We start from the raw sequence: 23,620 nt of genomic DNA, 5'->3' as shown, positions 1-23,620 counted from the left end.
GCTAGTAAGGGTGGGTTTAATTTTAAATGTATTACGCTAGGTATCTTAACCTTCAACAACACACAATAATGTCAGGGCTCCTACAACTTAAGGCAAGGTAAATGTAAAAGTGTTTTTGTAAACTGGAATTATATTTAAGACCAATTCAACAATAACCAACATTGAAGAAAAAAAAGGCAGCATCAGTTAATTGGAGGCAATTTTGCCCAAATGTTTAATGTGACAAAACAGGATTTTTTTTGGTCTTGTAGCCGAGACAAAGGTAGAGCAGAACTCGGAAATATTTGCAGGTTGTTGGCAAGTTTCTTTGCAGATTTTGTGTCTCGTACTGCATGTGGGATTCCTCTGCCTCGATTCCCATTGTGAAAGTTTAGTCATGCAACTTCAGAAAAATAGATTCATATAATCCTACTTCCCATGTCTTAGCATTAAGCATTTATTCAAAAATGTTTAAACTGCCTGATTTAAGATAATTTAATACAAATGAATGTATTCAATAAAAAAATCTAATGCTTTTTAAAGACTTAAGGATCCACAGGAACCCTGTAATGTATTAATATTTAGATCTTAATTAATCTAATGAACTAGTACATGTAACCAAGTCAGTAAATTTTGTTAATGTTCAATATTTATATACAAATTGTAGTAAGTATAAAGTAGCATAAAATTGAAATACTCAAGTAGCTCAAAACTGTACTTAAGCACAGTACTTGAGTAAAATACTTTGCTGTGCTTATGTACAATAGCAGTGTTTTTTCCAGCTGAAATGTTCATACAAGCACACCCACAACTCACAAAATAGAAAAACAGCTCTTGTATGATTCACAAAAGTTTTGTTTATTTTAATAATTGCAAATCTGATCTTAAAAATGTTGAATAATAAAAGGGATGTGAGTTCTCTGGGTCTCATTATTTGTCAAAGCCAATATCTATAAAGACAATACAACCTTAAAAGAAATTAAGGATGGACAACTAGCAGCAAGTGTGTTGTTTTTTTTTCATTCTCATATATGAATATATATATATATATATATATATATATATATATATAAAGTAAACAAACCAAACCAAACCAAACAAAAAGCACAAGAGCAATTCCTCATTAAAAAACAAACAAAAACAAACATACATTTACATGCAGTTAAAGTGAAAATACTAACGGCTTTAAAAGTGGCAAAATGGACAGCAAGTTCTGTGACTTTTTAAAAATGCCTATTCGGATTCAAAATGTTACTGCTTTTGATCATCATTATGAAAACAAAGCCAATGAACAAAAGAATCAGTTCCCGTCTGAATAGACTTGAAATATGAGAAATTACAGATTGCCGTAATTGGCACCGTCACACTGGAGCGTTTCTTGACTGCAGCAGCCTTTTCTCTCAGGCAGCAGAACGTTAGCCAATGCTCAACCCCCTTGGAACATAAAACCAAACATTACCATTTGGAGCATGTTGGGTGTTGTTTACACTGTCGCCACAGAAAAGGCCAAAGGGGGCTAAAACACCGTAAGGAAGCTATCTCTGATTTCAACCCGTCAGTCAGGACATATTTCACCCTCTCAAACACACATGAAATGATAATTTTGCAAGGCAAGTTCCTCTCATAGACATATTGTAAATATACAACAAATCATAAAATATTATATTAATTAAAACTATATTACATTAATAAAGTGTATCTTTCCATTGAATTGAAAAATACTCACATTTTGTGTATGAAATTTAAATCTTTAACTTATTTCTGATTTGAAATAATCTTGACTCTTGCAGCGTGTCATCAATTGTGTGTCGGCTGTTTCAAAGTTTAAACCATGACAGTCGTGCTCCCCCTCCATCCTGGGGAGCCTAGAGTTTTGGCTCCACAGTATTAACATTTATTGTTTTTATTTATACTGTCATCTCTCTCTGGCATAATAAAAGTCTTGGCGAGGGAAATGGTCACAATAAATAATACTACTGGCTTAGGCTTTAGAAAGACAAAATATAAAACAGCAATTTGAATTTTGTCATCTCCAGGACCTATCTAAAAATCCAGGATCAGTATTTAAACTAAATAATATGTCATTTGCAAATACAGCAATGTACAGTTTGCACAATGAGTTAGGTTTTACCTCTCATGAATGAAACATGAAAAACAATGTACTGTAGCATTTGTATACATATATGTTACCTGGTTGTCACACAGTCACTGACTGATCATAAATTAAGGGGACGTGGAAGGTGGTTGTTCTTGTCTCTTTATGTTCACTTGGGGTCTTCGATGGTGCCCGTGCTAAGGTCAGTCATTTTGGGGTATTTCACCTTCTTCTGGTCCAGCTCATTCTGTGCCCACAGCAGTAACTTCAGGAGTTTAGCCAGTTTGGGCGTTGACTCCCTGTTTTCATAGTCCAGCACAGCTTGGTTCACCTCACTCCACACCTGTGCATCAAGAAAAATGTATTGCAGTCAAAACCTTTTTGGTTCAAACTTCTATTAAATCCATCAGCTGAAATCTGTTCATAAAGGGATTTTTTTTAAACAGTAAGGAAAAACCCTTACTGTAAGTTCTGTATGCCTTTATGAAAATCATTTGGTAAGTACGGTAAGATGTATGCATGTGAATGTGGGCATCTTCCCTGATTAATCAGACCATAAAAAGCTGCTAAAACAGCAGTATGTTGTCGATGTGCTCTGGCAGTTCATTTGGTCCAGAAAAAGTGTATAGCATAGCAATCCCACATTAATACTGGAGCCCTACAGATATGGGATTTTTGAGAAATATGCTAATTTTAGACGGGGAAAATCCAGTGATAACCGATAAGGTGGTCGATGTTGTAATTTATGTGCAGGAATGAAAAGAGCCCCTTTTTAGTGGTTTGCAAACCGATTTTAAACTACGCAGAGAGCTACTTTCTCAAACATAAAATGTTATTAAATAACATTTTAAATTATTATACATTATACAAACGGTGTGCTACATTGTCAGCCAATTCTATAAATGATTACTGAGAAAATAAAGAATAAGAAGGAATAAAATAAATAGCTACATAAACATCATTACTGTTCAGTTTCAGTCAAGTGCTGACTATTTAAAAATAAAATGAATAAAAAATGATTAGCGAACCATTTTTTATATCACACCAAGGAACATTTTCTGCATTATATATAGTGGAAAAAACATCTTCATACCGGCACATATAGGACACCATATACACCGATATGTCTTTGATAGGCCAATACCGGCCAATAATATCAACGTCAACCGATATATCTGTCAGGCTCTAATTAATATCGCCCATAAATTGTATTGTACAAGACGCTTGACAGTTGCCAAAACTGTCCATTCAATGAGTTACCGGTCATTCTGGAAAACTTTATGCTTACAGCCTTTTGAAAACATGACACGGACGAGACCTAAAAGGGGCTTCAGATACGTACAAGATGAAAAAAAGGAAGTATATGTTATGTAATATTCAGGGATAATAGCAGCATTTTAAAAAAATAATTTTATCCTTGGCTCAGACCAAATGAGATCTCCTTACAATGCTGCACATGTTCAAATAGTGAGGTGAAATAATAGAGTGATACCAAATAACAACTGAATCTGATTATCAAGCTAAAACCTGCCCACCTTTTGCCGCTGCATCATGTTGAGCAGGTCTCCAAAGGGCGACTCTTCTGGGTTGTCAAAGGCCAGCAGGGCTAATGTTCTCTCCATCTCTGTCAGACACTCGCGGCTCTCCTCCCCCTGCTCGGCCAACTGCGTCTGGGCAAACTCCAGCGCTGACTCAGTCTCCCTTAGCCTGATTAACTCAATCAAATGTTGCTGCTGCAAAAGGGAAAACGAAGCAAAACCAGTCAATGTTGAAGCTTTTTCTAGTGTCAAAATATTCCACTATTTAACTAGTGGAGATTTGAAATCTCATGAACAATGGCACCTTGAGTTATGAAAATGTATTATTTTTGTAACAGCTCTCAAGACATATCAACACTTGCTGTACCTTAATTGCTGTCCTATTAAAAAAAATGTTAATTTACTAAAAACCTCAGGCTAACATCTTTTGTCTACATGTCCATACATAGTAAAATCAGAGCTACTGGGGGATATGACAAAGCTCAATGAAAATGTACCTGCAGATGAAAATACAAGTATCGATTGGTGTCAAGCAGCTCTGGGTGTAGGCTGTTGATGAGTGCAATAGCTTCTTGTATCTGTCCCTTCAGGATCATCTCTCTAATCTTTATCCTTTCATCCAAAGAGTCCAGGTCTACACTTGGCTCGATCCCAGACTCCATGCGAAACTTCTCTGCAGCCTCTTTGAATCCCTCTTGAAACATGTAAAAAAAAAGAAGACAGATCCAGACAGAGGCAAAGACATTAAGAATGGTTGTGCATTATGTCTCGTAGCTAGTACAAAATCGTCACCCTGTTAAATTAATCGCCTAACTCATTTTTTCAAGTTTTGCAGGAAACACAAAAAACTTCACCAAAAGTGTAATATATGAAATGTATTGATCATTTCACTTAAAAAGGATGTAACAAAGGATGGCTATTGGCACAGTAATAACACTGTGTGTAAAACATAAGATAAATAAATGACTTAGGCAATTTTTTAACATACCTTTGTGACTTAAGCAAGATATGGTAACATTTTATTTTGAAGGTGTCTACATAAGAGTCACACAAGCCTGTCAGAAACATGATATGACAAGTATCATGAGCATTAATGTTACTTAACTTAAGAGAAATAAATGTTTAAATGTCTTTTTGAACATGCCTTTGTGACTTAAGCAAGATATGGTACACTTTATTTTGAAGGTGTCTACATAAGAGTGACATGAGCATGTCATAAACATGACATGACAAGTATCATGAGCATTAATGTAACTTCAAAGTGTCATTAATGTTCATGACACATCCCATGTCATGTTTATGACACGCGCATGTCACTCTTATGTAGACACCTTAGAGTAAAGTGTTACCAATATTAGTGTCAACAATAAAACTAAAAATAAACTGATAACTAAACAATCTCCCTCTAGCTTCTGATGCCTATGAATGTTGAGAATTGTCAAAGAAATGATAATCTTAAAAGGGGTAAAATTACATGATCTGATCACCTGAGGATGTAGGCGATTTTACCATAGGTGGCCGGCGTCATGAGGAGATGATTAAGGCAAAAAGAAATTTGACAAAAAATGACTGAGGCGATTATTTTAACAGTGTGACGATATTCACACTACACTCCCTGTCGTGGCAGATGCGCGCCTCACCTGTCACCAGGTAATTCATAATGAGCCGATTCATGTCCGCCCTCTGTATGTGAACATTGTTTAGTTTGTCCATCCACTCTTCTTTTGTGATGTCTTCTGGCTTTTCAGCATAACTCATCATTGGGATCCTGGAAAGAGGAAAATACAAGCGAAACGTGAGCAAGACTGACACAGCTTGGTCACAGTTTGTACCTACACGAACAGTGCCGTTACAACCGTGCAGAGACAGATGTTACGGGTTTAATGCAAACATATCCTCCTGACAATAATGCCACGTTAATAAGAAAACAACAGATACAATATTCCTGCGCTTAAATTAGCGGTTGAGCGTTTGCTAGCGTCGTTGTGAAAATAATTTCTAGATTCTCCGAGGCTTCAAAACAAACCCATTTCCTCCGGCTAGTTAGCAGACTGAGTGCGTTTACACAACTCACCGTGCAAACACAAGGTCCGGCGATTATCCTGTCCTACAGCAGCGAGAAGACGACAATCAGAGCAGGGATACGCGGCGTCCTCTCAGCGCTTTTAGGGAAAATAAAAATGTTAAAATACGGGTTCACAGTTGAGCTTTTCGCGGTTAGCTAACTAACCAAGCTAATGTAATAATCTCGCGATAGGAGCGTCGGTCCTGCGAGCTCTGTGGTTGGCTGGGCCGGTGACGTCACGGTTGCCGAGGAACAGTGCAGCGGGTGGTCGAATCTAATCTGCTATTTGATTTTATTTACTGCAAATGTTTCAATTTTCTGCCACTTTATACCTCGACTGCACTACAACTCAGAGGACTGAGTCTACATTTATGTGACAGCTTCTTTAGTTTATATATATATATATATATATATATATATATATATATATATATATATATATATATATATATATATATATATATATATATATATATATTTACTTCAAATGCATGTATATTTTTCCATATTTATGTTTTATTTCTATTTGTACATATCTCTATCTCTTCAATTTATTTCTATATTTCTATATTTCCATTTTATTTCTATTTGTACTTATTTCTGTTAACTTCAAATTAATTTATATGTTTCTATTTTACTTCTATTTGTACATATCTTATTTACTTCAATTTCTATGTTTCTGTATTTCAATTTTTTTCTATTTGTACTAACTATATACTTCTGTTATTTTTATATTTCCATATTTCTATTTTATTTCTATTTGTACATATCTCTATTTACTTTAATTTATTTCTATATTTCCAAATTTCTATTTTATTTCTATTTTCAATACTCTAGCCTACTAATTTGTAGAAGTGGGAGATTGCATCTTAAGTGCCCTATTAATTACAGACAGTAATAGACATTTTTCATGGCAGACATTTTGACATAGCTGAAAAACCACAGGTGGAACTAATATCATTACTAATATATATTATGTTAAATGAGTATGTCTGTATGTTTTTAGAACTGGGGGCCTGTTCTTGGAACAAAATCTAGTTAAAATGAGAAAGATGTTGTAAAAGACAAGCAGTGTGTTTCAGGGGCCCCTGGATGGCTCTTGGCTCCCGAGGCATCTGTTCTACTTTCCTGGTGGATCATCCAGGCATGACACCACAGCTGGTTAGATTGTCCCACACACAAAGAGCGAGTCAGATGTTTGACAAAAGCTGTAATATTACACTGCATGTTCATGTGTCAGTGCTGTCAAAGCATCAGTTAACGCACATACAGATTACTGCCATTGCAACGTAAACACAAAACTTTAATCTTAAGTACACCGTATAATTCAAATTATAATGTATTTAATAGTAGCATAGGTTTGTGTAGGTTGGTGAGTTATTTTGGTGACAGTGCAGTAGTGCAAGAGTGAGAAGGTGCTGGGTAAAGGTTCAGAGGTAGATGTAATTGTCGGAAAGTTTTAACTACCAACTGCAGTCAAATGGTTTAACACTAACTGTCATAATGTTTTTATTTATTTATTGTCCCTAATACAAAATAGCAGCCATGTAAGTATTTACATTATGTATATAATGTATGTACATATATGTATGTAATGTCTTTTTTTGTTATCTTATTTTTCTGTCTTCGTGAACTCTCCCATCTGTATCGTAGGCTGCTGTGACTACTGAATTTCCCCTCATTATATTATATTACTACAATTACATTTTACCACTCCCGGTGTGCAGTGGTAAATGTAACTAAGTACATTTACTCAAGTACTGTACTCAGGTATAATTTTAAGGTAGCCTACTTTACTTAAATGTTTCAATTTGATGTTACTTTATTCTTCTATTCCACTACATTTTAAGGCAAATGTTGTGCTTTTTACTCCACTACATTTGGCTGCCAACTTTAGTTACTTTTCAGGTCAGGATTTAACATTAAAAAGTGAGATTTAAAGTGTTTAGATATTTTATGAATTAAACCTCATAACAGTAAAATAAGTAGTTAAAATAAGCTCTACTTTGAGAAAATTAAAACACTGCTTACATAAATGCATCAATAATAATACCCCAATATGTTTAGAATATATTATTCAGTCTGATTGGGTCCATTCTGCATAATGAGTACTTTTGCTTTTGATGCTGATATTTTTGTACTTTTACTTAAGAAAGTTTTGAATACAGGACTTTCATTTGTAGTGGAGTAATTTAGTGGTATTAGTACCTTTACTTAAGTAAGAGATCTGAATACTTTTTTTTTTGCCTGGTAACTGATCCGGGCCAAGAAATAGTTTGACACATAACCCCCCTTAAAGTGCAAATTGTGGATTTTATTTATTGATCATTTCAGTCAAAAAGGATGTAACAAAGGATGGCTATTGGCATAGTAATAACACTGTGTGTAAATTATGTAACTTAAGAGAAATAAATGACTTAGGCAATTATTTGAACATGCCTTTGTGACTTAAGCAAGATATGGTACACTTTATTTTGAAGGTGTCTACATAAGAGTGACATGAGCGTGTCATAAACATGACATGACAAGTATCATGAGCATTAATGTTACTTCAAAGTGTCATTAATGTTCATGACACATCCCATGTCATGTTTATGACACGCTCATGTCACTCTTATGTAGACACCTTCAAAATAAAGTGTTACCATATCTTGCTTAAGTCACAAAGGCATGTTCAAAAAATTGCCTAAGTCACATTTTATTTTGATTTAGGCATAATAAATCCGCTTAAGTCACACACTTGACATAGGCCATTATCTTAAAGGGGTAAAATCACATGATCTGATCAACTGAGGATGATTTTACCATAGGTGGCCGGCGTCATGAGGAGATGATTTTGGCAAAAAAAACAACAATTTTGACAAAAAAAGACTTAGGCGATTATTTTAACAGTGTGACGATAAGTAAAATTCAGATCCATAGTGCAATGTCTGCATCCAGCATCTTCTCCATCTTCCCAGTCTTGTTGTGCACGCGCACGTCGGGTCGCCATGGGGTGTTGGGGGGCGGAGCCAGCGTACTGCTGCAGCTGTCCATGATTGTGTACTGGCAGCCAGAGCGGGTCCGGGTACGTGCGAGATGCAGCCATAGTCACGCTACACTGTCTCAAATTTTTATCCTGCTGGGATCGTTAGTGTTGCAGCGCATCAGAGCCGACTGAAAGGTGAGCCTGAAAGGTGCATTTCGATCATTTATTTGTCCTCGAGACGCTGCCCCTTGCCCTTGAAAATAACTGCTGACGATCCATCCCTGGTTTGCATCAAGAACAGGCCAGGAAGCAAACCAACATGGATGCTGTGCGCTATAGCAGTGCTGCTGATGATGCTTGCACAGAGATTATGCTCCTAGCATCGTATTCGCAGCGTCTAATCCTTCTTATAGACAATTTAAAGCGGGATGCGATTCGTATCTAAGGGGAATTTGACACACATTAGTGAGATCAGACAGTTTTTTGTTAAAATGGTTAAAATATGCTGTGTAGGGCTTCAAATAGACCGGTGGCTGTTCATTTGTTATAGGAGGGGACACCCATTTGGAAGCAGCTATATTCTCAGGAATAGCCTCATCTCTTTCTCTTTCTTTTTTGTTTTAACCTGAAGCATCAATTTCTTTAATCTTTTTCTCTTGCAGCATGGTAAGCTATATGTCAGTTACTGATTTACAGTAGCTGAGGCAGTCAGAGGTACTGCCAAGATGTCACAGTTACAGTATAGTCATGTAGAACTCAATCCACTTTACAATGTGAGGGTGCCAATTCGACTGAAAAACTGATGCTTTCGTTGCTTTCATGGCTATTTAACCTTTTTTCAAATTACAATTCAATTACCAACACAGCTGGGTCTCCACGAATAGTTGTTCATGTATTGAGAGTGTTGGACCAGCTGTTGCCTGCAGTCACAGAGGCCTTCCTATGGTGGATGCACCGATATATCGGCCAAACATCAGGATCGGCCGATACTTGCCTTATTGATCTGCCAATCAGCAAAGAAGAGGACATTCACTGATGGAAGAGGGCGATGTTTATCAGCTGTGTCGTACCAATTCTGCGCTAAAGCCCCAATTTTGTTTTACGATAGCATCGACATGAGCTGATATAGAATCATGGTGGGGCAGCTTTAAGATATTTTATATTTTGTGCGATTTTTTCTGGCAGCCACCAGCAGCTCCTCCTTATTCTACGCCCAGCTGCGTCCACATAGTTGGACAATATGTTGTGCTCAAACAGGCAAAAACCTGCTTCATAGAACCCCAGCATACAGGGTGATGGTGTGTTACTTTAGCCATGCAGATACATCAAGCATTAATCAAGAATAAATGATGTGTTAGTTATATTCGGTCGATAGATAGTTTAATACTGTTCATTTATTTTTTTCCAAGGAATATTTCCTCTGGTCCAAAAGCGGTAATAAATAACACTAAAAAGAAAAAAAAAACATTAGTATCGCGTTTGCTCAATCAGGGTTTTTACTTCAAACATCGGTCAAGAATTTCAGTATCGGTGCATCCCTTACTGCAGTTAAAGGTCTGATCATTTTAAAACAGATATCATGATAAAAAGGCTACCTTATCAATGCCAGGCCTTTTTCTTAGTGTCTAATTTTCAGTTGATCTGGTTCTATAAACCAAATTTAACAATTCAAGCTCAGTTATTATTGCAGCTTGTGCTGGGAACTACGTTATATTTTGCTTTAAGGCATCAAATCAGCTGCAATGAGTCAGACTAACTGAAGTAAGCCTGGTTTATCTAATAATCTAGCTTTATGGAACAGGCCCCAGGTCTGGTCATGACATGCAGCCCGATCAATGCATTTTGTGTTTGTGTGCCCGGCTTGTAGACGTGAGCCATCATGAGTGAGCATCAGAGGCAGCGCTCTCTGTCCACCGCTGGTGAGTCTCTCTACATAGTGTTGGGAGTGGAGAAGGTCGCCACATCGGATGATATCAAGAGATCTTACAGGTGAGGCCTCCAGCTGTCACTTACCTACATAATTATCACAGAGTTGTCCGCTGCAATTATATTTTATAACTGTCTGCACAGGAAACTGGCGCTGAAGTTCCACCCTGACAAGAATCCTGACAATCCAGAGGCAGCTGATAAGTTCAAGGAGATAAACAACGCTCATGCAATTCTGAATGACCCCACAAAGCGTAATATTTATGACAAATATGGTTCTCTGGGATTATATGTGGCAGAGCAGTTTGGAGAAGAGAATGTAAACACTTACTTTGTCCTTTCAAGCTGGTGGGCAAAGGTAAGACTGGATTTGACCAATTACTCTTTGTTCTGTGATTTATTATTTTCTGGTTATACTTGATTGACTCTTCCCCTCCTCCTATGCTTTCCTGCAGGCTCTGTTTGTGTTCTGCGGCCTGGCCACTGGCTGCTACTTCTGTTGCTGCCTATGTTGCTGCTGTAACTGCTGCTGTGGTAAATGTAAACCACGGCCTCGGGAGGGCCAGGAGCAGGATTTTTATGTGTCCCCTGAGGACCTGGAGGCTCAGCTGCAATCTGATGAGAGAGGTGAGACTTCATCACCCAGGCTTGTGCCGTTTGGCGATGGGATCGTATACGAACAATTTTAGGGATTGTCAACAATTGGTTTATCCTACGCCCATATAAAGGTAATTTTAACTGACTTATTATCAGAACTAACTTTAAGATGTTATAGGAAAATGATCACTAGAATTTGTAACTCCAGCAGCTAAAATTATAGATTGAGTTTCTGTTTCACTTCACCAAGCCTCGCCTCAACAAATAAACAACATTTATTTCATTAAGGAAAGGACAGAAAGTCGCTAAAAGGAGAGAGTATTGAGTGCCTGAGGAGAACTAGTGCAGATTTAAATGCAAAGCAGATAATTAGCTGCTCAAATGAGGACTATGACAAAATTTACTGTGTTGAGCTTTACCAGCAAGAACATCTATCAGTTACCATAGATGTTATAAAAATTAAAGGACATTGACACTGGGATTTTTTGGGAGGGGGTGATTTTAAGCGAACGCACTGTGGCTAAAACCTAAGAAAAAACCTCTTAATCTGCCAATAACAATATAGCTATACCCCAAAGCCCCTTTGGTTTATTTTCTATTTTACTCAAAATGGGACCATCATTTACAAAATGAACATCATACTGCATTGAAGAAGACTTAAAAGTGACTGAGACCATAAACTCTTTAGAGAAATGATTACTAACATTATAAATGTCAGAAGCAGGCTAATTTTCTCATAGGTTTTTATATACTATGATTTCTTTTTGGAACCAGTGAGATTGCCCCCTGCTGGCCATTTGACAGAATGCAACTTTAAGTCATTTTGCGTTAGCTTCACTCTCCAGGCCTGGGTGGTTGCCATTTCTCAGTAACACAGAAGTGTCGTAAAACGGAAATTATGCAGTACGCTGACCAGTGTTTCATTGATCAACTTGATAGTGGAAGCTAATTGCAGCACCCGCTATGCAAACAATCCACATTTTAAATGTTCAATGTAGCCTATCAGTAGGGGTGCAACGATTCGTCGACATTGTCAACAAAAATCAAAGAAAAAATTAGTTGCAGATGAATTTAGTTGCTGATAATTAGTCCAGCTGAGCTTCTGAGGGGTGAGCCATCTTACATCATTACTGTCTATGCTGAGAGTTGTGCGTGCCAAACAGTGACTGGGAAGCATCGCGTTCCAAATCTTCAAAAGTATGGGAGTGTTTCACCCTAAATCCTGCAGAGAAGAGGATTGGCTGCAGGATTTGCAAAGCTGTCCTTCATTATTACAGGAGTAGTATGAATATTTAAAATAAGGCACATGGGACATGTAGATGATGCAGACTGATCCACGTAAAATAATTAGCTTCTCTGTAGACAGGGTTGTATTGGCTTTTAACCTCTTCCACATGGGGCTTGCCTTCAGAGGGTTAAAAGCTGCTCTTACCTCACCTTAAAGCACATTACTCCTCCAAACCAGTTTCTATCTACACTTCCTAAATAACAACTTAATGTTAAAAAAAAGCTAAATCCGCAGCAGAAAGACATATTTTTGAATAAAGAAGACATATATATTGCCTTTATTGTTTGTTACCACAGGCTTAAAAGAGCCTCCAATAAATGCAAAAGCTTTATCTCTTAAGAAGAGCCATTAATTGTGCAATAAATAATCCGATTAGTCGACTAATTGTTTCAATAATCGATGACGATTCGACTGTCAAAATGTCAAAAACCTGTCAGATTGGCGTGCTGTGAATAAACTCCCCTTACTCCCGCCCCACCCCCACCTATCGACAATCTCAAGTAACCACAATTAGACGATATAATAATACAATTTGTCAGAGGTTCATTAACACAGGGAGGCTGAAAAAAATTGTTGTTTTCGTTTGTCAAACAGAGGCTGGGGGTGACCCTATAATGCTGCAACCATCAGCCACAGAGACAACCCAGTTAACATCGGATGGGCACCACTCCTACCACACTGACACCGGCTTCAACTAACCCTCTGTTCACGTCAATCCTGGCCTGCGGTCCTGCCTGCTTCCCTGCTCCACCTCAGTGAGATTACAGAAAGAGGCAATCCATCTTTCCACTTCAGAAAGAGAGCCATGCAGAGGAGAGGGACTAGTAAGCATGGCCCATGAAAGGAACTATTGAAGTCACCTCCCTTTCACCCCTCCCTGATTGGTCCACAACTTATTTTCCCCAGTAAGAGAAGAAAAATGAAACGACTTAAGTTTCCTTTTGATTTCTTCTTTTGTATTTCTTGGCCTTTAACCACACAGGTCGCCTACCCCACTTCCCCCTCTGTCCCACAGTTTGCATCATGGTGTAGCATGCACTGTTTATAAACATGGTCTCCAAATTTTCTTTCATCTTTCGCAGCATTTTTATTTTGCAAGACTCATAATGTTGGTGCATACATGTGTGCAGTATGTTCAAATGAGTACAGTTCACACAGAGGAGGAGAGAAGGAGAGTTTACAAGATAATTAATGCTGAAGGACAGGAGAGCCGTGGCTCAGGGAGGTGCTGGTTATAGAGGTGTTTGTTTGTTGAGGTGATCAGTGCCATCATTTAAACCTTCAAAAACAGAGTTGTCATATATTTGTGCAATTTTCACTTCTGATTCACAATCAATACTGTTTTAGTTTAAGGTGGCATCTGCCATCGTCAGACCTACAGTACGTCTTTGGCATTGTGTTTGTTTGTCTGTAGTGTGCTCCCCTGAGAGTTTTTAATGTGAATCATGAGGATGTTAAGGCACAGAGCTTTATTTGCAGACATTTTTCTTCATAAATGCCTGCTGGCACAACATCAGTTGCAGTTATTAATTAGTATTGGCTTTCCATTCCTCTGCCTCAGCTTTATTTCAGCTCGTCATTGCAGGATGGAGACTACTTGTCTTTCCTGCAGCAGTGCACAGGTCGCCGTGACCGTTATTTTCAAGGTAACTTTTATGTTGATTCATATTTTCTTGCGTTATACATCTATTTATGGCAGGTTTCAGCCAAGGGAGATAAGTTCCAGTGTCACAATTTTCGGTTGATCTTTTTTTTTTTTTGCCTAATAAGATTTTTTTCTGATTGATAAAAAATATTCACATTGGTTTCAGGAATTGGAAGACTAAACTTCACTCCTGTTCCGGACGTTATCAGCGGTTATCATCCTCATAGATAAAGTTTAGTAGGCACATGCTCCAACTTCTAGTAGGTTGAGAAGGTCGCTGTCACACTTTTAAATGGACTGCTATATTTACATTATTGTTAGGTGCCAACCTCTAGTGGCCATAGTAATTAATACAGGAGTGTTGAGGACATGAGGCAAGGTATTTAATCAAAATCATAATCTTTTTTAAATCAATCTTATTTAAACCAAAGTTAACAAAATCGTTTTTGACAATTTAAGTAATTTAAGGTATTTAATCCAAACCAAAATGTTTATACCTAAATCTAATCGTGTACTATTTATTTTCTTAACCTAAACAATAGTTTCGGCACCTAAACCTACAAAATGTGGAAGTTAAATGCAACAACATAGTGACCTGCCATTGAATGGGCTGATAACAACCTTCTGCACACACTAGTAGACGGAAAAGGCACCTTCTGACCCACGTGTGAGGCCGATAACCACTCGTAACGGGTGATGTGAGCTTTTAAAAGAACCTCATCCCCAAAAACAGATAATACACATTTAAATGTATCATTATTGGAGGAAATGAATTCGTCTTTATTGGAATATTATGATGACTTACTGCTCTTTTTTTCTTTGTCTGTTTATACCAAGAGCAAATTAATTTATTTCAGAGACAAGTAATTGAGACTGAAAGATATTCATTTCATCTAATTTTAGCAGTTACTTCTGTTTACTTATTGATCTTGCGGTAAATGAAGCCAAGGAGCTCCAGCTGACTTTAATGAGAGCTGTTAAAAAGGTAGAAATAACAAATCTCTATCAGCAGCTGGTTCAGAGGGTGACATGTTTTAAACTCTGAGCTGTCTTTAATATGTTGAGTATTTAATGTGATGTGGGGAGAAAAAAAAACATGTCTCACTCTTATAAATAAAGCCAACATCCACATGGGGGATATTTTAGGTGGTGAGGAATATGATTTTCATCATGTTTTTAGTCCTTGTGTTTTGAACTGAAGTCTGATGACATTTTGTCCGATGCTGTGACCGTTTATCATTGTTGACTTTCTCGAAATCCATGTAGAGTAAGAAGCTCGTCAGGCATATCATCTGTGAGCTCAGTGCTACAGGCAGCTCCAAGTTAAATGATTTTTCATACTACTGAATTTGCATATATTGCCACATAATTGCCATAAATTGCCATGAACATCTTTGCCACTTTGTCCGGTTCATAAATGCTAATAATGTGTTTCAATGGTTTACAATTGGTGAGCTCCTGTTGCCCACCCTCTGCTATTAACGGTATGGATGTTGACCTCTGTGGCCCTCGTATGATGTTTCCTGTAACCCTTGATGAAACATAGATGTTCCTGTCATGGCTTTTTCATTGAGATACTGAAAAATGCTACTGTAAATGTTCTAAGTTGAATGCACTGTGTTTAAAAAAAAAAAAAACCTATAATGAATAAATGATCAGGAAATGACTCCATAAAAGATAACATAGTATATATAGTGTAACTATAGTGAAATGGTTATATGATGCATTTTTGGAATTTTATTTATTTCATATTTGATGATGGCTATAATTTTAACTGGTATGGTGTTGTAATGTAACCATTAAATTTTGCAAGGAATGGTTTAATGGTTAAGGTCGCTTGTACATACACTTGGCCCATATAAAGTATAAACCTTAACGTTTATGTTGTAGCATGGTAATTGTGTGTCTGGAAGAAAACAAGTGGATCATTGATCTGATTTGCTGTTGTTGAATAAATGTTCCTGAACATTTTGACTTGTGATCCTCTGTTTGTATCGTTTGGAGAAGGTTTATACAAGTGGATTTATGAAAGCTCAACTGACTTACATTTAACACCAAAACACAACAATATAAACTGAACGACATGCACATCGATAGAAAAGATAGATAAAATAGAATGTTACTTTTACAGCGACTTTGAGTATTAAAGACAAAGAAAAAATCCAACACTTAAATAATGAGCAATAAACTATGAAGTACTTAATATACAATTCTTGTACACAATAACTTAAAAATGAATTAAAAACATTTTTACTTAATATATATACCTCTAAGGTGGACATAGTTTAATTTAAATACAAAATGCTGTAAAGTTGTAGTGCACTACATTAATGGCAATAAGCATGGAGCATGGTTGATGGATTAAATACATTAATATATATGGATTTAATACAAATATTAAACTCGATGAAAGTGCATTGTCACAGTAATGCGATGAGTTAACAGCAATATCAACAAGACATCAATAAATAAATCGATAAAGATCTGTTTTCAAGTGATTTAAAAAGGGTTGAACACTACTTAAAAAAGTTTAATCCTCATTCTAATAGTCAGTGATCTTTTTTTAGTTCTCAGTGTAACATGATGCTATAGCTACAGAAAAATAAAAAGCTGCCAACTTCTTTGGTACTTGTGTTGTGATACGTTCTGCCAGCAGATGGCGACAAGTCTTTATACCAAAGTTATTTCACCAACTTATTGTGGGATGTGCAAGTAAATGAGAATTTACACACATGTATAAACAGCTCAAATAATACTTTTATTTGAATTTTTATTTGTGTGAGTGAATTAATCAATAAATGCCATATGTTACACTTTTGGTGAAGTTTTTTGTGTTTCCTGCAAAACTTAAAAAATTAGTTAGGCGATTATTTTTAACAGGGTGACAAAATGTAATAATACAAAAACGTTTTTCTTCATAAAGTATGAGAGGCATAATGGAAATAATGATCTGTTGTTATCAAAAACGTGATTTTTAAAATAGTATTTAAAAATACATGGAATATTTAATCATAAAATAAGTTGATATCAAAAGATAGAGCGCAGAAACACAAAGCAAGCATTACATAACATGGGAAATTAATGCGGGTCATTTTTTACCCATGTTGTGCATTAGAAGGGGTGTCAATATGTTGTGCATCAAAGCAGTGGCGGTTCTAGACCAATGTTCCTGTGGGGGCCAAGGAGGGGCCAGTGTTTAATCAGAGGGGCACATTAAAAATAGTCAAAAATGATATTTAAGCATTCAAAACCTTTATTTTGGCTAAAAGTCTCATATTTGGAAGAACTACATTGATTGAAGCAATGAGACTTACCACATTTGTCTTTTTTTGCACAATCACTTTTTTTTATTTTGAAAGTACAGTACAGTGAGAATGATCTTTATATTTAGCTTTTATTGCACAATTAAACTATTATACAATGTAACATTCTGGGTTCCTTTTGTGTACAATGAGATATTGTTTGAACAAAAAATTGGTAAGAATTGTTCTGTCGTTCATCGTTATAAATTGATCATTTTAATATTAATTTGACACAGGGGCCACAGCAGGGGCCGAGGGCTTCTCCACAGGGGCAGTGGCCCCTGGAGGCCCCTGGGTAGAACCGCCACTGCATCAAAGGGTTAATATACAACGTGACACATGTAAACAACATCAGTCCAGTGACAGCCTCAGTGATCCTCCTCCTGCTCCTCCTGCTCCTCCTGCTCCTCCTCTCTGAGTCTAGCTCACTGCGTGCTAACCGGCTGCAGCTAGCTAAACTAGTCACTACTCTCCGGAGGTAAAAGTGAGGCAGCTATGAACCGACCAGGTAAGACCAACTCACATTGTCTTTATTGTGCCGTACAGTTCATTATCACACATCTTGGTTAGTTTCAGTCGGTAGTTAACGTGTTTTACCGTGTTTATGCCGCTGTCGACGGTTAGCTACCGGTAACCCTAGCAACAAGTTAGCCGTTAGCTTCAGTTAGAGTTCAGCACTCAGGACAGCTCCGACTGTGTTTACTCTGTTTTAATACTTTTACTGTTACTGATAAAAGCAAGCTGTAGTTTATGACTTATTTGACATTACATTATCTATCTATCTATCTATCTATCTATCTATCTATCTATCTATCTATCTCTCTATCTATCTATCTATCTATCTATCTATCTATCTATCTATCTATCTATCTATCTATCTCCTTTTCTCCACTTTTCAGTTTGAGCACAGTCTCTACAGTACTTTTTTTTAATATATTATAGATTATTATTATTTGCCATATCATTCTTTATATAGTGATGTCAGTTTTTATTCTATTCTATCTATTTTTTTTTAACTTATTTACCTATACTCCACACAGAACCCCACATGTGTGGTATATATTGGTTCCCGTTTACCTGTTACTGTTTATTTACCTACTAACTACATGAATTTTAAACTTATTTGACTGATAAACCAAAATTATCCTTACCTTACCTATCCATCTATCTATCTATCTATCTATCTATCTATCTATCTATCTATCTATCTATCTATCTCAAATATCTGTGTGTGATTATTTTTACTTATATTGCAATTGCAATATGATTCACAATGTTGGCAAAAAATAAATAAATACATATATATATATATCCATCCATCCATCCTTACATCCATTCTCGTCCACTTATATATATCATTTTTCATTTTAAATAAAAAATACATTGAAATGTTTTTTGTAAGCCTGTAGAATACAGCACTACAATACTTCATTCAGAATGCAATGAATGCATGAAGTCTATTCTGATTAGTGCTATCTAGTTATCTAGCTATCTCTTTCATATGTTTTATCTATTTTATGTTTATTTACTGATGCTTCTTTCTAAGGTTTTGGTGGAGCGTCATCATCTATGAGCTTCTCCTCGAGGGTAACAGAAAATGGATGTTCAGCCTCAGATCTAACAGACGAGGACATCGACAATCTACGCTATGAACTTGCAAAGGTGATGCAGCTCGTTTGGGCTATTGGTCACAAAAAGTAAATATGTTTTGACAGCATCTGCTCTTTATTATTTCTCCACCGATTAAATTGTTGTTTTTTTTCCGTTATAGATGGAGGATGAAATTCAGACCCTGCGGCAGGTGCTTTTGGTCAGAGAAAAATATGCAGCAGACATCAGGAGGCAGCTGGGCATGAGCCCTCTCAGTAACATCAAACAGAGCCTGTCTAAAGGCTGGCAAGACGTCCAGACCTCAGGCCCGTAAGTGCTCTGGCATCCTTGTAAACATTGCATGTTTAGACCGCCATTTTAATTGTCTGTTGAGTGGTTAACAACTCCACTACGTACCTCTATAGTCTTACCTGGTTTTAGACACCCAGCCTCTGCTCTGGCAGAACATTTGCCACGCATTGTCTTAGTGTGACCTGATTGCATAACCATTGAAAGCACACTAATGGCTGTCGTGCTCTCTGTCTTAAATCGGAGCAATAATCTGCCAACTCGTGCATGCTCTGCTCTTGTTTCAGATATCTCACAGCCTCCGCCACTTTGGATGACATCAGCCACAGCAACGTGTGAGTGTTGGTCATCATGTTAGCTTCATATTCTAAAAAAACAAACAAAAACATTTGTACTTAATTTCATGGTGCAGGGTTTTCCCAATGGTTTGCCCTGGGCTCACATGTTAAAGAGGATTCTCTTCTCAGAAACAAGTGATGGGATTTTCCAGGTCAAATAGGATCGGTGCCCTGTTAATAGCCTTACAGCCTGACTTAGCACAAGGAGCAGTAGTATTAACAGGCAATGGCAGGACTACCCTGGAGCGTGGGCAGCTGCCTCCTGCAGCCACATGCAGTGCAGCCATTAACGTATACATGAGCTTATTGTTATTGTTTTGCAATACTCAAATGTCAGAAAAAACATGCCAGTATTGATAAATGTTAATGATAAGCTTAGAGGCGTAAGATTCCTGTGCATCAGAAAAATTTCAAACCACTTCTCAACTGGAACGATCCCTCATAGCTGTTGTTTGTTTGTTTGTCAGCAGAATTAGGGAAAAGCTACTGACTGCTGCATTTTTATTTTTAGTATGAAACTTGGTGAAAGGGTGTAGCATGGGTCAAAAATGGACCCATTAAATATTAGAGTGTTGCCACCCTTATTCAAAATGATAATTTTAAAGACATTAAAAGCAGCATTGTTGTCATCTTTCTTCATTTGGGAACGTTTCAAGCAGCTTAAACAAAGGAGCTTGACTTGTTTTGCCATGTTAAAATCTTTATGTTCTCCGTATAGTAGTATAGTGCTGGGAGTATTGTCATTTACCTCTGTTCAGGATCTGACTTGTACTACTTCTTTGTCCCTGTAGATATTTGAGGACACGGGACAGTCTCTCTCATGCAGGGCAGGTGACATCGTCTGCACTGTCCAATATGGGCGTGACCATCACCAGGAGACTGGGAGAGATGAGGTACACTCCACAGCTCCTCCCTCCTAATTTCTAAAAGAAAAGAGTTTAATTATTTCCCAGTTGAATTAGTTAATTATTGAGTCATAACAAAACAAAAGAGCAGAAGAAACTAGCTTTAGATCATAATAAAAACACCAAACTCTGCATGTTAATGACACTGACCACAGAGGAAAAGCTGTATTTGGCTCATTCATGCGAGCAGGTGGACAGACAGGACACCAACAGAGAAATGTCACAACATGAGCTTTCAAATACAAACTAAGGTCACTGTTGAAACACAGGTGGCTCAAACTATTATATTCAAGATATTCTAATTAATAAATAAATAAATTTGGCTTTAACAAAATTACTTGCCAGAAGCACTTTTATTTCCAAAGTTTTACTTCTAATTATTCATTTTTATCTCTATCTGCCTTGGTCTACTTTGTCAGAACCAGAACTAAAACACTGGTTCAATTTATTGTTGTTGTCATTGTAACAGTCCAGTCAAAGCCTCTATAATAACTGATCAATTTTAAATAAACTATAGTACTGTAGGATGAATAGACACTATTACCCACAGCACAATAGGATTCTGTACATTTAACCCCAATCATTTCCGATTTGGTTTCTTGAGTAAGTAACATAAAAATACAGAGATAACATAAGATTTAATTTATCTTTAGTGTTTTATATAATATATCCAACAAGTGGTAAGACATATATATATATATATATATATATATTTTTTTTTTTTGGGTTGTTAACAAATCACATGAGAAGATTAAAACCGACAATAAATACTGCTTAATTTCTTTGTTTTGGTCTTTTCATTGGATTTGTTTACAGCAAAAAAAATGCTTCCTAAAAAGCTGTAAACTATTGATGCCATCCCTTATTGACCCATCATTGCAGGATATCTATTTTTATGTGAGACCACACAAAAAATGCCAAAAACAACAAAAAAAATTATTAGCATTGTAAAGTATTTCATTTCAGAATAATATTCTATTAATGGATTATATTTTTAGTGCTGCATTAATGTGAAAGCATTTATTTTTACATTGCAGCTGGTAAAAGTGGAGCTACTTAAATTATATAAAACAGATATAATTTTCTCAGAGTTGTGGTGTAGTAGAAGTATAATGTATGTATGTAAGGTGTGTGGAAATACTAAAGTAAAGTACAAGTTCCACCTTAAGTACTGCACTTGAGTAAATGTACTTAATTTCTTCCACGAGAAAGGACGACACAAAAAACTATTTATTTTTTAAGTCTACAGGAGATGAGTGTTTTGGATGGAGTATCACTTTAAGCTGTTAGGCCTCCTGTCTTGTGTTTTTGTTTAGTCAGTAAGCAACAGTAATCCAATCGCATCGGTGCATCTGGACGTCGGCAGCAGCAGCTGATAAGTCTGTTGTTGTCATTCATGTGGAAACAGAAGCTGGTGTGACGTTATCTGTGTGTCTGTCTTTATCTCAACAGAGCTCTGCCTCTCCCAAGCCCACCACGGTAAGACTTTAAGACACTTTAAGTGAAAGTACATAAGTGTTAGTATCAAAATATACTTAAAAGTAAAAGTACTCATTATGCAGAATAGCCCATTTCAGAATTAATTAATGATGCATTCATGTGTTCATCACTTCAACCCTCTGAACCCCAAGAAATGTATGTTTTCTTTAGAAGTTTGACAAAAATGCACCGTTTATTGTAGAAAGAAACTGTAAAAGCAAGTATTATCATTGAAATTTGAAGTTTATTGTCACATTGAGCTGTTGTGAATTGTGATGGTCATTTTCCCCCTAATCAAGAATTAATGAAGTACTTCTTCTGCCTGTTCAAAAGACACATGTTACATTGATATTTAACATTCTTTCTATTGTATTCGTGTTTTTAAGTTATACAAAAAGTGACATATATACGTATGTTGTTCACTGGTGCCTTTATATATATATTTAGACTTTTTTTAAATATCTTTTTTCACCTACTTGTATGTTCATGTCTGCCTTCTTCCGCTTTGTTGTTGTTAGTTGTATGTCTGTCTGTGTACAGTGAAACTTGTTCCAAATTGTATAAAATTGAACAAATTTAAAAGGTTTTGTTTTTATTTTTTACTGATTTTGCGTGGTGTTTTTGCTTGTCACTTATAATGTTGGAACTCTGCCCTCTCTTCTGCCTCACCAATGTGACAACCAGCACGCTGAGCCACACCATGAGTGTACCGACAATGAGGTAAAACATCCCTGCTGTTGACTGCTGTGAAAACTGTTTACTGCTGGAATTGTGTACTGAAACAAAAATCCGAATTAAAGTTCAGTTAGTTAAAAGAAAAAGGCAGTTTGTAAAATATGCTCTGTGTAATTTGTCTTCGCATTTCTCTGTAGACATTCCTCCACATTCAAGTCTTTTGAGGAAATGGTCGGAAATGTGAAGGTGAGTTTGTCAAAGCAACGTTGTTCTTATTGTGGATTTTATTATTGACTATTCATCAATTGTTTCCTGTCTGGATCACACAGGACAAAGTGACTGGCAGCCTGACAAATAATGGAGACACCGCTGGGTTTGAAAGAAGATCGTCACGCACATGAGAAAGACCCTTCTGACATACCAAAGATTTTTTTTTCATATCTTGTTAAGTTATGAAATAATGTTGTTTTGCTCCCTTGTGCATGTGAATGTGTCCACTGTCATTTATTGTAGAAATACAATATAACTAATAGAATGTATTACATTTTCATAGTCTTTTAATATGTAACTATGTACTAAATCCATTTTAAAAGTTATTTATTTGGACATTGTGAGTGTGGTAAGCCCATCTTCTACTTGCACTATGCATTCATTGACATTAATTGTGACATTTACAAAACAGAATATCAGAAACATGAAGTATTTTTGTACTTTTAAGATTTTTCAATTAAAGTCAATTGAATGGAGAGTGGTCTTTTGTCATCAATGATCACATTAAGTTATTTTAATTTACTTAAGTTGTTTTTAATTAAAGAGAGAAATGTATTTAAAGCAGTGTGTCCAGTATGGACATTAGTGGCCTTTGGGTGGCGCTAGAGGCTTTAAATATATTAGCAGCAGTTTTGTTTGGGATATAGAAAC

At 36.5% G+C, this 23,620-nt stretch overlaps 3 protein-coding genes across 5 annotated transcripts; 2 read left to right on the top strand and 1 right to left on the bottom strand.

The window, feature by feature from the left end:
- Positions 1-810: 810 nt before the first annotated feature.
- LOC131972370 (glucose-induced degradation protein 8-B homolog) lies at positions 811-5,854 on the bottom strand. The gene is made up of 5 exons (XM_059334197.1): positions 5,687-5,854; positions 5,253-5,380; positions 4,110-4,306; positions 3,610-3,807; positions 811-2,417 (listed from the first exon to the last, which is right to left on the bottom strand). Exons 2-5 carry the CDS (start codon positions 5,371-5,373, stop codon positions 2,244-2,246), a joined length of 690 nt encoding a protein of 229 aa, XP_059190180.1. The 5' UTR covers positions 5,374-5,380; positions 5,687-5,854; the 3' UTR covers positions 811-2,243.
- Positions 5,855-8,710: 2,856 nt separating this feature from the next.
- Positions 8,711-16,072, top strand: dnajc5aa (DnaJ (Hsp40) homolog, subfamily C, member 5aa). 3 transcript variants are annotated; one of them, XM_059333614.1, is made up of 5 exons: positions 8,711-8,840; positions 10,513-10,634; positions 10,716-10,929; positions 11,027-11,198; positions 13,051-16,072. In XM_059333614.1, the coding sequence occupies exons 2-5, from the start codon at positions 10,525-10,527 to the stop codon at positions 13,152-13,154; spliced, it is 600 nt and encodes a 199-aa protein (XP_059189597.1). In that variant the 5' UTR covers positions 8,711-8,840; positions 10,513-10,524; the 3' UTR covers positions 13,155-16,072. The 3 variants fall into 3 exon arrangements, with proteins under 3 accessions (XP_059189597.1, XP_059189599.1, XP_059189598.1); XM_059333616.1 differs by having other exon boundaries at positions 11,027-11,299; XM_059333615.1 differs by having other exon boundaries at positions 8,741-8,840; positions 10,506-10,634.
- A 1,230-nt stretch (positions 16,073-17,302) lies between these two features.
- LOC131971857 (tumor protein D54-like) lies at positions 17,303-23,267 on the top strand. Its single transcript, XM_059333498.1, has 9 exons — positions 17,303-17,911; positions 18,950-19,065; positions 19,175-19,323; positions 19,590-19,637; positions 20,432-20,533; positions 21,998-22,024; positions 22,709-22,744; positions 22,897-22,945; positions 23,029-23,267. Exons 1-9 carry the CDS (start codon positions 17,899-17,901, stop codon positions 23,098-23,100), a joined length of 612 nt encoding a protein of 203 aa, XP_059189481.1. The 5' UTR covers positions 17,303-17,898; the 3' UTR covers positions 23,101-23,267.
- Positions 23,268-23,620: the final 353 nt, after the last annotated feature.

This window comes from Centropristis striata, chromosome 5, assembly GCF_030273125.1.
Source record: "Centropristis striata isolate RG_2023a ecotype Rhode Island chromosome 5, C.striata_1.0, whole genome shotgun sequence".
Taxonomy (NCBI): domain Eukaryota; kingdom Metazoa; phylum Chordata; class Actinopteri; order Perciformes; family Serranidae; genus Centropristis; species Centropristis striata.
This window is presented reverse-complemented; position numbering and strand designations above follow the sequence as displayed.